Source organism: Fringilla coelebs (genome assembly GCF_963513975.1).
Source record: "Fringilla coelebs genome assembly, chromosome: 5".
NCBI classification, from domain to species: Eukaryota; Metazoa; Chordata; class Aves; order Passeriformes; family Fringillidae; genus Fringilla; species Fringilla coelebs.
Window position 1 is genome coordinate 57,820,153 of NC_140033.1, and position 13,061 is coordinate 57,833,213.

At 42.5% G+C, this 13,061-nt stretch overlaps 1 protein-coding gene across 3 annotated transcripts in view; it reads left to right on the plus strand.

Moving 5' to 3' along the window:
• Positions 1-13,061, plus strand: part of ITPR2 (inositol 1,4,5-trisphosphate receptor type 2) — a 243,028-nt gene that overhangs the window by 197,252 nt on the left and 32,715 nt on the right. For all 3 annotated transcript variants that reach the window (XM_084205579.1, XM_084205580.1, XM_084205581.1), the window contains 5 exons: positions 1,130-1,322; positions 4,272-4,397; positions 7,592-7,767; positions 9,077-9,241; positions 11,344-11,539. In XM_084205579.1, coding sequence (XP_084061705.1) covers positions 1,130-1,322; positions 4,272-4,397; positions 7,592-7,767; positions 9,077-9,241; positions 11,344-11,539 — 856 coding nt within the window. The remainder of the gene's footprint in view (positions 1-1,129; positions 1,323-4,271; positions 4,398-7,591; positions 7,768-9,076; positions 9,242-11,343; positions 11,540-13,061) is intronic.

Sequence of the window (13,061 nt, forward strand, 5' to 3'; positions counted from 1 at the left end):
ATGGCTTTTGTTTAAAATACCAAGGCTTGGCCTGCTTCACCAGTTCTGTTCTCTATTTTAAACTTTACACCTGCCATGGGTTGGACTGAGATAGAGGTCCACAGATGTATCCCACCACAGGATGGGTGGAAGATCCACGGCCTTGGTTGTCCAGAGGGCAGCTCAGTGCTTCTCTTAATGTATTTTAATACTTTGGCTGCTGCTGAGATCTCTCTTAGCAATTATCAGCCAGTTTATCTGGGTAGCTTGTAAATTTAGGCATTAAACAAGCACTATGGTCAACTTTTATGTGGCCAATAGCTTCTTCTAGAAAAGTGAAACTCAGCCTAGCATTGCTGCTATACAAAATAGATAAAACTGCTTGTCTTGGAAAGCAGTCCTAGACCTGTTTGGTGTTTCAGATATTATCTCCCCTATATTAATGTATCTCATTTGTTTGTTTTGAGATTCAAATAGGGGTTTTTTTTTATTTTCACCAGTGGCTGCACAGAGGCATGGTTGTAGGAGTCTAAAAGGGTTTTCTACCCATTTCTGTATTTTTAGTAATGCAGAGTCAACGATCAGAATGGGGAAGCAATTTTGATGGCAGTGTGGTGAGATGAAATAAAATCTAGCTCTGTTAGCTTGGTAGGTGCTGAAATGCAAACAATTCAAAACCTTGGGCTTTATCAAGTAAAAAGATAAAGACTGACAAGATATGGGTGCTGCCTGAGTGATATTTTTGCATGTTCACCTTTACAATTTATCCCATCATAGAAATAGATTCAAGATGAGAAAAGCATTTTGTAATCAGAGCAGAAAGCCCCTGAACTTCTCCACTTTTTACTGGGTCAGATTTGTTTCAATTTGCTGACAAAATGCAGCATTCTGAATTACAACATTTTTTATATTTGGCAAAGTCTGAACCTAGGTTTTTCTTGAGACTTATATTTGCCACCTTATTCAGGCAGGCTTTTAAAAATAAAACCAGCTTTACTCTGTTTTGGGATTGATTGGTCCAACTTTATTGTAATGTTCAAATAATTAATGCATTCATTTGTAAATAAAATGGGAGCTGTGAACAAGAAAAGATATGACAAAATGATTGGATAGTCACTGACTCTGGCAAAAATGTGCATTTTATTTACAGATTGTTCGCCACGATAGAACAATGGAAAAGATTGTCTTTCCTGTCCCCAATATTTGTGAGTTCCTCACTCGGGAATCCAAAAGTCGGGTGTTCAATACAACAGAGAGAGATGAACAAGGGAGCAAAGTCAATGACTTTTTCCAGCAGACTGAGGATTTGTACAACGAGATGAAATGGCAAAAGAAAATTAGAAGTAAGTACTGTAATTTGAAAAAAATAGCTTCATTATGCTAAAACCTTGCTTTTAAACCTTCAAATACTTGCATTTTAATGATGCACTTTTCTCTGTTCACTCTGACACTACAACAGACAAAACTGTTCTGGGCTTGAGAGTGTAGGTCTGCTGAGACACTTGCATGCCACCATAAAAGAAGTGTAATATGGAGCACTTATTGATGTGTTCAAGATGATGTTTTGGACTCCAAAACTCTGGGTGTAGTTCTACTAGTCTTGATAGTGTTGCACTTAATTAAACCAAGGCCCCTAATATTTAACAGAAACATGTGTAGCTGCATATTTGAGGTTTGCAGATTCCTGAAAGGCCATTAAAAGACTCGTAAATGTCAGTCACTTAAAAACATCTCTCACCAGAACCTCAGTTGCTTTTAATCTGCCCAGCTGCCATGGAGTCAGTCCCCCTCTGCCAGTCCACATCAGCCTGGCATGACTGGGCTGCAGGGTGTCCCAGTTTGCCCATACTGGTGCATGTCCCATGGTACTGGGGAGGCACGTGGGTGGCCTTGAGCTGCTTGGTCAGGGTCATGGGGGAGAGCTCAAAGTAGGGCCACCAAGAGGAGGGGCAGGGAAGCCCCACCAGGTACCCTGAATATCTTCAGCTCCCTGGTGGGCAGTACAGTTGCTAACCCTTGGCAGGAATGGGGCTATTGCCAATGTGCCTGGATCAGGAGGCTCCTGCCAGCTCAGCCACTGTCAACTCTGCCCTTGGTTTTAGGAGCAGCTGGTTGTATTTTATATATCACAGAATCACAGAATGGGTTGGGTTGGGAGGGACCTTAAAGATCACACAGTTCCACAACCCCTGCCACTATCCCAGGTTGCTCCAAGCCCCATCCAGCCTGGCCTTAGACACTTCCATGGATGGGGCAACCACAGCTGCTCTGGGCACCCTGTGCCAGGGCCTCAGCACCCTCACAGGGAGCAATTTCTTCCTAATATCCAATCTGAACCCACCCTTAGTTTGAAGCCATTCTCCCTTGTCCTGTCACTCTAGGCCCTTCTAAAGAGTCTCTCTCCATGTTCCCTCAAGGCTCCCTTCAGGCACTGGAATGCTGCAATGAGGTCACCCCAAAGCCTTCTCTTTTCCAGGCTGAATATATATAAAAATGGCTTAAAGTGATTTCTTCATTCACTGCTAAAATGCAGATGCTCTTGCAGTGTCACACATCATCTGCTCACAGCAATTGATCAGGAAGGAAGGAATAGGGTCTAGAGCAGCAGGATAGTCAGAGCAATGTGGGAGCATCCTGAATGTGATGGAAACATGGATGTTATTGGAATTTCTTATATGTCAATTCTCAGGCTTTAATTTTCAGCAGCAGCAAATCTTCAGTCAATCCAAATCTGCTTCTCTTGGTTGCACCCTAAAAACTTAGTAGTGACAAACTGACCCGAAGAGAAGTTGAAAAATACATGATTCCAGAATCTGCAGAATATTTGGGAATAAAAGTCATTGTGTTGTAGAAAAATTACTTCAGTAAAAAAAATCATGTCTGGTGGCTTTGCATTAGAAACACAAATAAAAGAGCCAACCCAACAATTAGATAGACCACACCTGCCTAATGCTATGAACAAATAAAATGGGTCTATTTTTATTCAGAGCAGAAATTTCCCAATTCTCTTCATCGGTGGAATAGCCCACAAGTCTCTGGTTGGGGTTTTTTTATTATTTGAAAAGATAATTCAGGTTGAAGCTTGGTTCATTCTTTAGCCAAGTGTCTGTAAGCGTGAAGTCTGTGCTGCTTAAATTGACAGATGCCATTTTTGCAGTGGCTCCAAATGCTTGAATCTCAGCAGTCAGCAGCACAAGGTTATCACAGTGAAATCTGAATATTTACCTGATTGCTATTAAAGACTATTTGGCCTAAAGCCTGAGGCAGTCATAGGAATCTGCTATTTATAAAAACTTCACTGGGTGCTCTGCATACTTGCAGGAAGTTTTCAGTACTCTAAAATCTAGTTAATAGGGATGTATCATGTGTGAAACCCCTCTGACCAGAGATGTTTTTACACTATTGCACATAGGATCTTGTTTCAAATGTTAATTTAAACATATTTTAGTGCATTAGTATATATGAAGTGCTTGCCTGAGTTTTAGCACACTCTGATCTTGTTCCTGACCTTCTTGCTCAACCATGTATGTGACTCGACACAAATTCAACTCTGTTTTGTCCCTTTTTAGTATTTTCTAGCTAGGCTGTAGGTTCTTTGGGATATGGATGTTTCTGTGTGTTTGTACAACTATTTCTGTGTGTTTGTATGGAGATCATGGCTTGTTTGAGTCCTTTTAAGCAGGAGTACAGAGCTGTTTGTCAGCAGGTGACCATGGGCTTCTGAGCATCACACAGGAAATAGTCAGCTTTTCTAGAAACAAAACCCAGGCAGACCAAATTTTGCCTGCTTCCCAAGCAGATCAAAATGTTTTTAGTTTGACAGAGGTGAGGAAAACACTGCAGTTCTGAAACCATGCCAGTTCCATGGTTCTTTCCCTGTGTCATTGGTGTACTTGGTCCAAATAGGTCATCTGGATGATACATTCTGGGTGTTCTGGTTGACTGGCATTTAGAGTGCTAAAATCTATTTGTTTGCTTGATTTTATGTCCCCATGCACAGAAGCTGCAGATTCAGATGCAGCTGAAAAGACTCCCTTGCAAAATATCCAGGCCTAAAATCTTACCAGAGGCAAAACTCCAGTATATATAAACTGTACTGTGATCTTTGGATTAAAAGATCTGCTTGAAACTTTGTTTTATGGCAAACCTATGTTTAATATTTGTGTATTTTAGTTTATTTTATAGCTCTGCATATTTTCTACATTAATCTGTATTTAGTTCCCTTGGGGCCATTGGTGATTGAGTTTCTGCTTGCTTTCAGCTTATTGATTGCTGCTTTTCTCTCTTTCTAGATAATCCAGCCCTCTTTTGGTTCTCCAGACACATCTCTCTCTGGGGAAGTATTTCCTTCAACCTTGCTGTATTCATCAATTTAGCAGTTGCTCTGTTCTACCCTTTTGGAGATGATGGAGATGAAGGCAAGTAGAGTTTGGTCTTATTTTTGGTTTTATTTTAGATGCTTTCATTTCTAAGGTAACAAATAAAGCTGCATTTTCAGGTGCAGTCGTATCTGGAAGCCATTTAGTGTCTCCTAAGTAGGTACCAGATGTTGTCTGAAATGTGGTGGTTGATCTGTGTGTCACATGGCCCACACAATGCAGAGCAGAATGGACAGAGCATGAGCATGAGATTATCTAGATGATCTCAGCTAATTTTTTTATATTGCCATATTGCAGTGTCCTACTGCACACATTTAGCTGCAGCTTCTGAACTGAAGGAGGATTCCTGGCAGCAGAAGGACAGAGATTCCTTAAGGCTGACCGAATTGAATGATTTGCAGTCTTGAAAACATATGGAAGAGAATTATTTGAAAACTAGCTTGTTGGCTTTTGACTGTATTGTTTATTGGGATAAAAGGACATAACTTTTGCAGAGGAGAAATGCATTATGTAAAAATACTCTTAAAACTTATGATTCTGTCTCTGCTTCGTCCCATGTCACAGAAAATATTTAATGAAGTTTTTTATTTTCTATAAATGCAGCAGACTAGCAGGAGGCCTCTTTGAAGCCCAAACAAGCTTAATTGGGATAAAGGACACTAAATAGTTTAGAATAGTGGCAATGGGAGTAGAGCCATTCACCTCTGGGCCTTTGATTCGTGGCCAGTCAGTAATGTGACTGAAAGTCACCTCTGTCTGATGGCATGTGAACTGGGCTGGTGGAAGCAGTCCAGCTTCTAGTAGATACATGTGCTTTTCACAAACACCACAGCTGGCACCAGCAAACATTCCTGCTGGCTGGCAGAACAGAAAGGCAGCAGATTAAAATATATTGGCACGGGGACCACGCTGCCCTGGCAGCCCACAGGGTGGTCTCTGCAGGTCACACCTCAGGCAGCTCCACAGCCTCGTGGAGTGAGGCAGAGTTTGCAGGGCTGTGCCCTGGAGAAGGGAAGCATCTTGTGCTTTGAAAACTGGGGAGTCACTCAGAGAATGTTAGAGCCCATGGAGGATGAGAGGAGAAATAAAGGGTTAAAAATAAACCTTTTAAGCTACTAAATTTTAGCTAATCTATACTCGTGGAAATCCTCTAGTCTGCAATCAGTAGGTATTAATACTTATTCTGAACTGCAGATTTATATGGCATTAGTTTAAGTGGCCCCAGTAATCCAGTGACAGCGCATTTCAGGATTCCAGCTCCTGGTGCTTGTAAAGCCAAAGCCACTCCTGAGCAACACAGAATAGGTGTGGCCAAATCGGATTAGCAGGTCATGAGGTAGCCTCCTTAATGCCAGCCTCCCTCTACACCAAAGCCTGATCCAACAGCTGGAGTTTGTCTCCCAGTTTTCCCCTTCACCCTGTGTAAATCCACCTCTATTCACCTGAGGTGCTTGGGCTGATCTAATCATCCCAAAATGCTGCCTTTTAGTAGGTACTTGCAGTTCTTATGTAATAGGACATAGGCAAATCTGCTCCAGCTGAAGGCCATTTCTGAAGGGAGCCTAAAAGAAGGAAAGGCAAGAGCACATGGTGACAGGACAAGGGGGAATGGCTTCAAGCTGACAGAGAGTAGGTTTCATTTAGATATAAGGAAAAAACTCTTCCCTGTGAGGGTGCTGAGGCCCTGGCACAGGCTGCCCAGAGTACCCGTGGCTGTGCCATCCCTGGAAGTGTCCAAGGCCAGGTTGGACAGGGCTCTGAGCAAGTTGGGATAGTGGAAGGTGTCCATGGCAGGGAGAATGGAAATGGATGATCTTTGAGGTCCCTTCCAACCCAAACCATGATTCTGTGAAGACTCCTTGCCTCCAGGGTGCCTGTCTGCACATGGTACTGGTGTGGGTTCTGCATCGTGAAATTGCTGGACCTGCAGCGGGGAAGAAGGAAAACTGGTTTGTGAAAGAACCACAGAGAACTTGGGCCTTGTCTTTCAAATGGGCTTGAAAGCAATTTTTTTTAGGATCCATTAAAAGTTTCCAAATCTTGTTGGCAAAGAAGTTCTCTGATAGAGCTGACCTTGAACCTCCCACCAGGGATAGAAACACTCCTGAACTTTGGAAAAGTTCGGATGCCATCTGAATGTTGAGGCTAAGGCCTCGTCTCATTGTTTTCTAATCCCAGTGATGCTGCTCAGCTGTGTATCTGTTGCCAAAGAGATTCCTATTGTGAGTCTAGCTAAATTTTCTATTCCCTTCTCCCCCGTCACTGACCTCTCAGTTCATCCCATAACAATAGAAGTCAGTGTACAAGTGTGACAGCGCCCTGAGATCTGAATGTGCTTTTTATATCACAGCAGCATGGTGTGCTTCCAGAGCTTAAAGCAGAGGGGAGAGGGAAAACAGGGGCATCGCTCAAAGCTGGGGGAGCGCCTGGAAGGCAGCAGGGACTGGCAGTGCAGGCGGCGGGCCCCGGGCCCCGCTGCGTGCCCGGGAGCCGAGCGCGGCCGCTGAGCGCTGCGAGCCGGGCCCGGGCCGATCCGGCTGTGCCCGGCGCTCCGCTCCCTGCCCGGGCCGATCCGGCTGTGCCCGGCGCTGCCCGGGCCGATCCGGCTGTGCCCGGCGCTCCGCTCCCTGCCCGGGCCGATCCCGCTGTGCCCGGCGCTCCGCTCCCTGCCCGGGCCGATCCCGCTGTGCCCGGCGCTCCTCTCCCTGCCCGGGCCGCTCCCGCTGTGCCCGGCGCTCCGCTGCCCTGCAGAGGCGGAGGCTCCCGCGGAACAGCCGCGGCCCTTCGGGAGGGAGTTGGTTTTTCGGGAGCCGCGGCTGGAAACGTGGCAGTGCAGCGCGCTGCCACTTGCTGTGCTGCCCCCAGGACCGGCTATTTCTGTAGCTGAGCAATCATGGAATCAGACCGGAGGGGCCCTAATGATCCCTGCAGAAGGGAGCTGATTAGTGGCTTGCTCCAGGAGAAGGGTAAACTGTTCCATCTCTGAGCACTCCCTGGATTTTAATGGAAATTTCATTAGCTGCTGATATTATTACCTGTGCAAAAAGCAACAATACTCTGAGAATAATAGCTCCTGCTGCAATTAGGACAAGCCGTGGTCAGCAGTTGTGATGCATGAATCACGCTTTTGTTAGCTCTGCTGGCAAAGGAATTGATCTTTTGGATCTGCTTCTTGGTGAAAAATGGAGTCTCCAAAGATGCCTTTCTCAAATCTCCCTTTCTCCTCTGCACAGGCACGCTCTCACCGTTGTTTTCCGTGCTCCTCTGGATAGCAGTGGCGTTTTGCACAGCAATGCTGTTTTTCATCTCCAAGCCTGTTGGCATTCGACCCTTTTTGGTGTCTGTTATTCTCAGGTCAATATATACTATAGGGCTCGGTCCTACCTTGATACTCCTTGGTGCTGCTAATGTAAGTACTTCAAAAGCAACCACAATTTCCCTTTCAGCAGAAGGAAAGATATTAAGGGACTCCTATTAAAAAAACTAATTTGATTAGAGCTGTGCAAAAACTTCTTTTTCTGGTTCATTGTTTAAGCCAAAAAAAATGAATAATTTCCAGTCATCCTGAAACAGTAGCGTCAGCGAATTGAGAAATAAAAAAAAAAAGTTGGTTTAGTTTTGTGCATATGCAAATATTTTAAAAACAAAAACAACATGAAACTTAAAGAAATATTACTGCATAAGGGCAATAAAATCTACAGTTTCTCATGTTAAAAGGATAATTTTCTCTACCAATACTCTCGGCACTATTGACACAAATTTGTGAAATGTTTCTGAGACCTTAAATATACTTCCAGGAAGAAAAGAGTTTCCAAAATTAAAAATTCTCTGAGCCCTTTACCAGATCTCTTAACTTAGCCATGAATAAGTCTGCATGCTTACCAAGCTTGGTAAGATACACAGTCGTGCTCACAAGTCATCTATTTAAATTTCTGCCTGACTGCTACAGCTCTAATTCACCCCAGCACAAAGTATTGGGCTGTTTGCCACTAGTTCTGTATGTGAGAATTTCACATACAGAAAAGGTACCCAGACATATAGTCAAAGGTAAAGGCGAGTAAGCAGCACTTGCCCATGTCAAATTTGGGAGCAAAGGAGTTGGGTTGAGTCCTCATTCCTTGTTCTGGACTGCCAGAGAGATGAGGTGAGACCCTTTCCTGTTCATTGCTGCTTGTGTGCAGGCAAAGCTCGGGAGCCATGGAGAATCTGATGCTGTTGTTTAAATGCTATACTTCAAAAATGTTCTCAGTTCTGAGGGATTTTTTTAGGGATTTTAAATTGAAGGACACTATCTGAAGGAAATAGATCTCACACACCCTCCCCCACACATTTTCTGTTGTGTTACTATTGTTCTCTTGTTTTTTATTGCACGCATAGCTGTTCTTAGGTAGTCTCGGGTCTAAACTCAGAATTGTTGGGAGCTCATTCCCCAGCTGGATTTTAATGCCTTGTGACATTAACCCTGCCCACCTATTCACTAATGTTATAGGAATAAATCACGATGTGGTGAGGCACAGTGCAGTGTCGGAGAGGTGATGTACTTCCACTCACCCTCATGTGCTCATTCCCAGTGCACTGTCAAAGCTGGATTTCTCTCACCTCACTCCAGCTATCTAAGGGTTGTGCATTTAGTCAAACCAACCTATCTAGACAGCAACCCAAACAATAAAAACCAGGATTTTTCTGAGGCATAAACCTAGCCTTTGTTCCCCCCACAGCTCTGTAACAAAATCGTGTTCCTGGTGAGCTTTGTTGGGAACCGTGGGACCTTCACCCGTGGCTACAGAGCCGTCATCATGGACATGGCTTTTCTCTACCACGTGGCTTATGTCCTGGTCTGCATGCTGGGCCTCTGTGTGCACGAGTTCTTCTACAGCTTCCTGGTAAGTACGTGCTGCTGTGGAGGGGAAAACTTTGCAAAAATAGAAAATACCGTTACCCGTGCAGCTGTCTTCAATTTCTTCCTGACAATCAAGCCAAATCATGTGTATTTTTAGCATGCCGTTGTGTTGCTGCCCCTTAGGAGCTGCTGTTTTTATTAGAACCTGTTTCTGTTAGGACTTATTTTATCTGTTTTAGAGCTGAAAGTTTGCTCCTTTCTTCTCAGACAATCATCACCCAGCCCACTCCTTTTTCCCAGCTTTCTCCATATCCTGTGTCCAGCGTTCCTGTCTCTTCTGTCAATCCTAACATTTCGGGGGCAGTTGTCCAGGGGTGTGTGCGTCATATCTCTACCAAAGGACCCCATTCCTCATCCCCAATACATTTTTAACAAATTACTTGGGAATGGGGATGGCGTGCCTTTGGTGTAGCAGGAAGAGTCATCACTTGAAATGTATCCCACTTCATTTTCTTTTGTTGCCATTATCCAGATGGAATGCCTTTTAATAACGTGGTACAGGTGCAGTGAAAATGAATCACACAGAATTATGCTAAACTCCACTAACTGCTCCCTTCATGCTGAGTAGCAGTAAAAGGTGTTTCACTGCTCTTGTTTGCTAATCCTTTTGCTCTATAGTGGAGCATGTGAAACTTGCAGGGACACTGACTAAATTGTGGTCATTACCTTTCCTGTTATATTTTTTCTCAGCTTCCTGAATAGTGGTGAACTCCCAGCATTTCAAAGATGTGTTAAGCACACTAAAATTTTCAGGAATTCAGTGCTAACTCAGAGCTCCTGTTGAAGTCAGACTTTCCAGATTTTGACACTAAAGTCTGCTTCAAAGTTTGGGAAGATTTCTAAGGAGCCAAGATTGTGGCTGTGGCTGTAGGACCCTCTTGAAATGGATGTAACTCTCCAGCTTAAAAAATACACAAATTACTTGCTCTTCTTTCAGTGAGTTAGGTGATCTCTGTCTTAAAGTACTTTGCAAAGTGTCAAGCAGCTTAGGAAACATTTTATGAGCTTACTTTTTTTCAGTGACTGCTATTGACCAATGTCCATGATTCATGGACTATATCCATGTACTCAGGTTGCTTCCAGGTGTTCACTTAGTAGTGGATGTAGTCTAAACTAATATTTGTTCATAACTGTCTCCCCTCTTTCTTTATTATTAATCCTTTCTCAAGGCTGTCGATTTCGGATCCTATAAATTGTGGCTAAAACCTTCTTCTGTGGAGCATTTTGATAAATCATAGTGTGTCACTTTATGTCTGTAATCTCAGTGTTTTGAAGTAGAAATACATACATTATAGATAAGGTTCAAAGCACTATAGAACATCAAGAAAATTGTAGGAGAAAAAAAAGTTAAAGGTTCTTGTAAAGCTCCTGTCATGTTTAATTGCTGGTTTAGGCTTTTGACATTTAAAGCAATATTATCCTAATATATAGTTTTCTTTAAATTTAAATACCAGGAAGCCATATAGTGCAGGGTAGAGAAGAATAGAAGTTTCTAGTCTTATACAAACAGTGACATGAATTTAACATTGTCCTAAGAAGAGGTGGCCCCAATCCTTGTCCATATGACATTTACATGATGCCATGAGCTCAAAGAAAGTTTACAAATATGTAATCACTTACATGTATGAGTGCATTTTTGAGTTGCAGCCTGTGCATGTTTGTCAGATGAGAGATAACATGAAAAATTACTTTGTAGCTATAGATCCATAGTATGAAGACACTGTTTAAATTTTAATCTTGCCTGGTTTTAAACATGGGGAAACAACAGATCTTGATGGTAGGTATTGTCCATCTCTGAATCAGGTTCAAATATATTGATGGTAGGTGTTGTCCATCTCTGAATCAGGTTCAAAATATCCATATTTTGTGGATTTTGCTGTAATTAATTTTAAAATTAAAATTCTGTGCTAGATTTCCTCCTCCATGAGCATGACCAGCTCTCGCTGAGATCAGTGTGAGTCTATGAAGTTGAGAATGTAGAACACGGCTCGATTCATGTTTCAATAGTTCAGATTGTTTTCCTATGTAGCATCTATATATTGCCTCATTTGTATTCATTTTTCCTCTACTCTCTGCCTTCCCCAGCTGTTTGATCTGGTGTACAGGGAGGAGACGTTGCTAAATGTGATAAAAAGTGTTACCCGGAATGGCCGTTCAATTATCCTCACTGCAGTGCTTGCTCTCATCCTGGTTTATCTCTTCTCCATCATCGGCTTCCTCTTCCTGAAGGATGACTTTATCATGGAGGTTGACAGGTTGAAAATCAGGACCCCTGCTGCAGGTATTGTTTTTTATATTAAAATTTGCTTCTGACATATCCCTTTTTCTGTCTGCCTAACCTAACTCTTCATCTAAGGACGTCAAGTTTCTTTATTTGTGCCTGCATGAGAGCAGAACTAATTCCATATACCTTAGAACTCAATTAAGTCTCTGTGTAAAATTTAATGTGTATAGGGTTGTTTTAGTCTGGGCTTATTTGTTGAAATGCTAAAATCTAACACATTTGATTTATCATGTTTGCTTCACAAACTCATGATAATGTAAAAAAAAAAAAATCTGTATTTCCTAAATAGCTTCCTAAGTGAAAAGCAGCTCCAAGTGGATTGTATTTGTTGTCATCCCATATTAAAAGCAGCTCATAGTCATTTCTGTGTACTGTATGAGGCATGTGATCTTAATATGTTCATTAGCTGTATTCATTTCATTACTTTTTAAGCTTCATGCAGCAGAAATTTATTACAGAATTCACATTTCTACTGATAGGAGCGTCTTTTAAATTCAGTGTCTATTTCATGATCGTCGTGGTTAGTGTATAATCCTGGCTTCAGTAAAGTCATTGGGAGGTTTGGAACCAATTTTAAGGCCAGGATTTCAGCTTTCTGGAATGAGAGAGTTTAGCAAAATGAATAGAGAGTTACAAACTTGCTTTGCTAGAAAAGAGCCAGGTCTGGTCTGTTGAGGGCTTTGTGTGTTCTGCCAACCAGCCTGCTGGGAGCATGGGCAGGGGAGTAACAACTGGCTGCAGAGAAATACTTGAGAAGAGCTGCTGATTAAATTCCTCGAGGCATGATTTTCCCGAATGCTGAGCTCTTCAGACCTGTACACAAGCACAGAACTGGTGGAACCCAGCTGGGGCTGTGCACTCAGTGTTTGCCAGTCTTTCCCTGAGATTGTTTTTTTAGGATTTAAAGCTCACAAACAAGGCAAAGGTCATTCAAGACTCTTGGGCCTGGCATACTTCTGCAGCTGGTTCAAAACCATATGAAAAAAAAAAAAGGAACCTGACAGATTTCTTTAACAACTGTGATTTTAATTTTTTTTTTTCTGCAACTGATCATCCATTAGGGGCTAAATTGGCTTATATTTGACTTATCATTCATTTTTTGGGACAGAACTTAAGGTGTGAAGTTTCACTTTGAAAGGTAGTTGTGACCATCTTAATAAAACAGGCTACACACAGCTCTGGTCTGATCCAGGGCAGCAGCCCCTGTATGTTTGTGTTGCTTCTGTTGAGTTCTTGGCAGATTTTTGTGGTGTGGGTATGTTCTTGCTGGCTTCATACATTGCCATTTCTGATCAAAAACTCATCAAGAAAATATGCTGACTGCATGTTGATGGAACATTATGCTTCCCAGGACAAGTGCTTTAAATTTTTTCTCTATAAAGTAGCAGAAAGAGTAAGTCAGAGTGCATGTTTTCTGCATTACACATACTGTCTTAGGCTGTTATTTTGTTGTATAGTTTTGCCTCCATTTTTTTCTCCTTAAACCTTTTTGTATCTCTAATTTGAAATGCAGAAAATT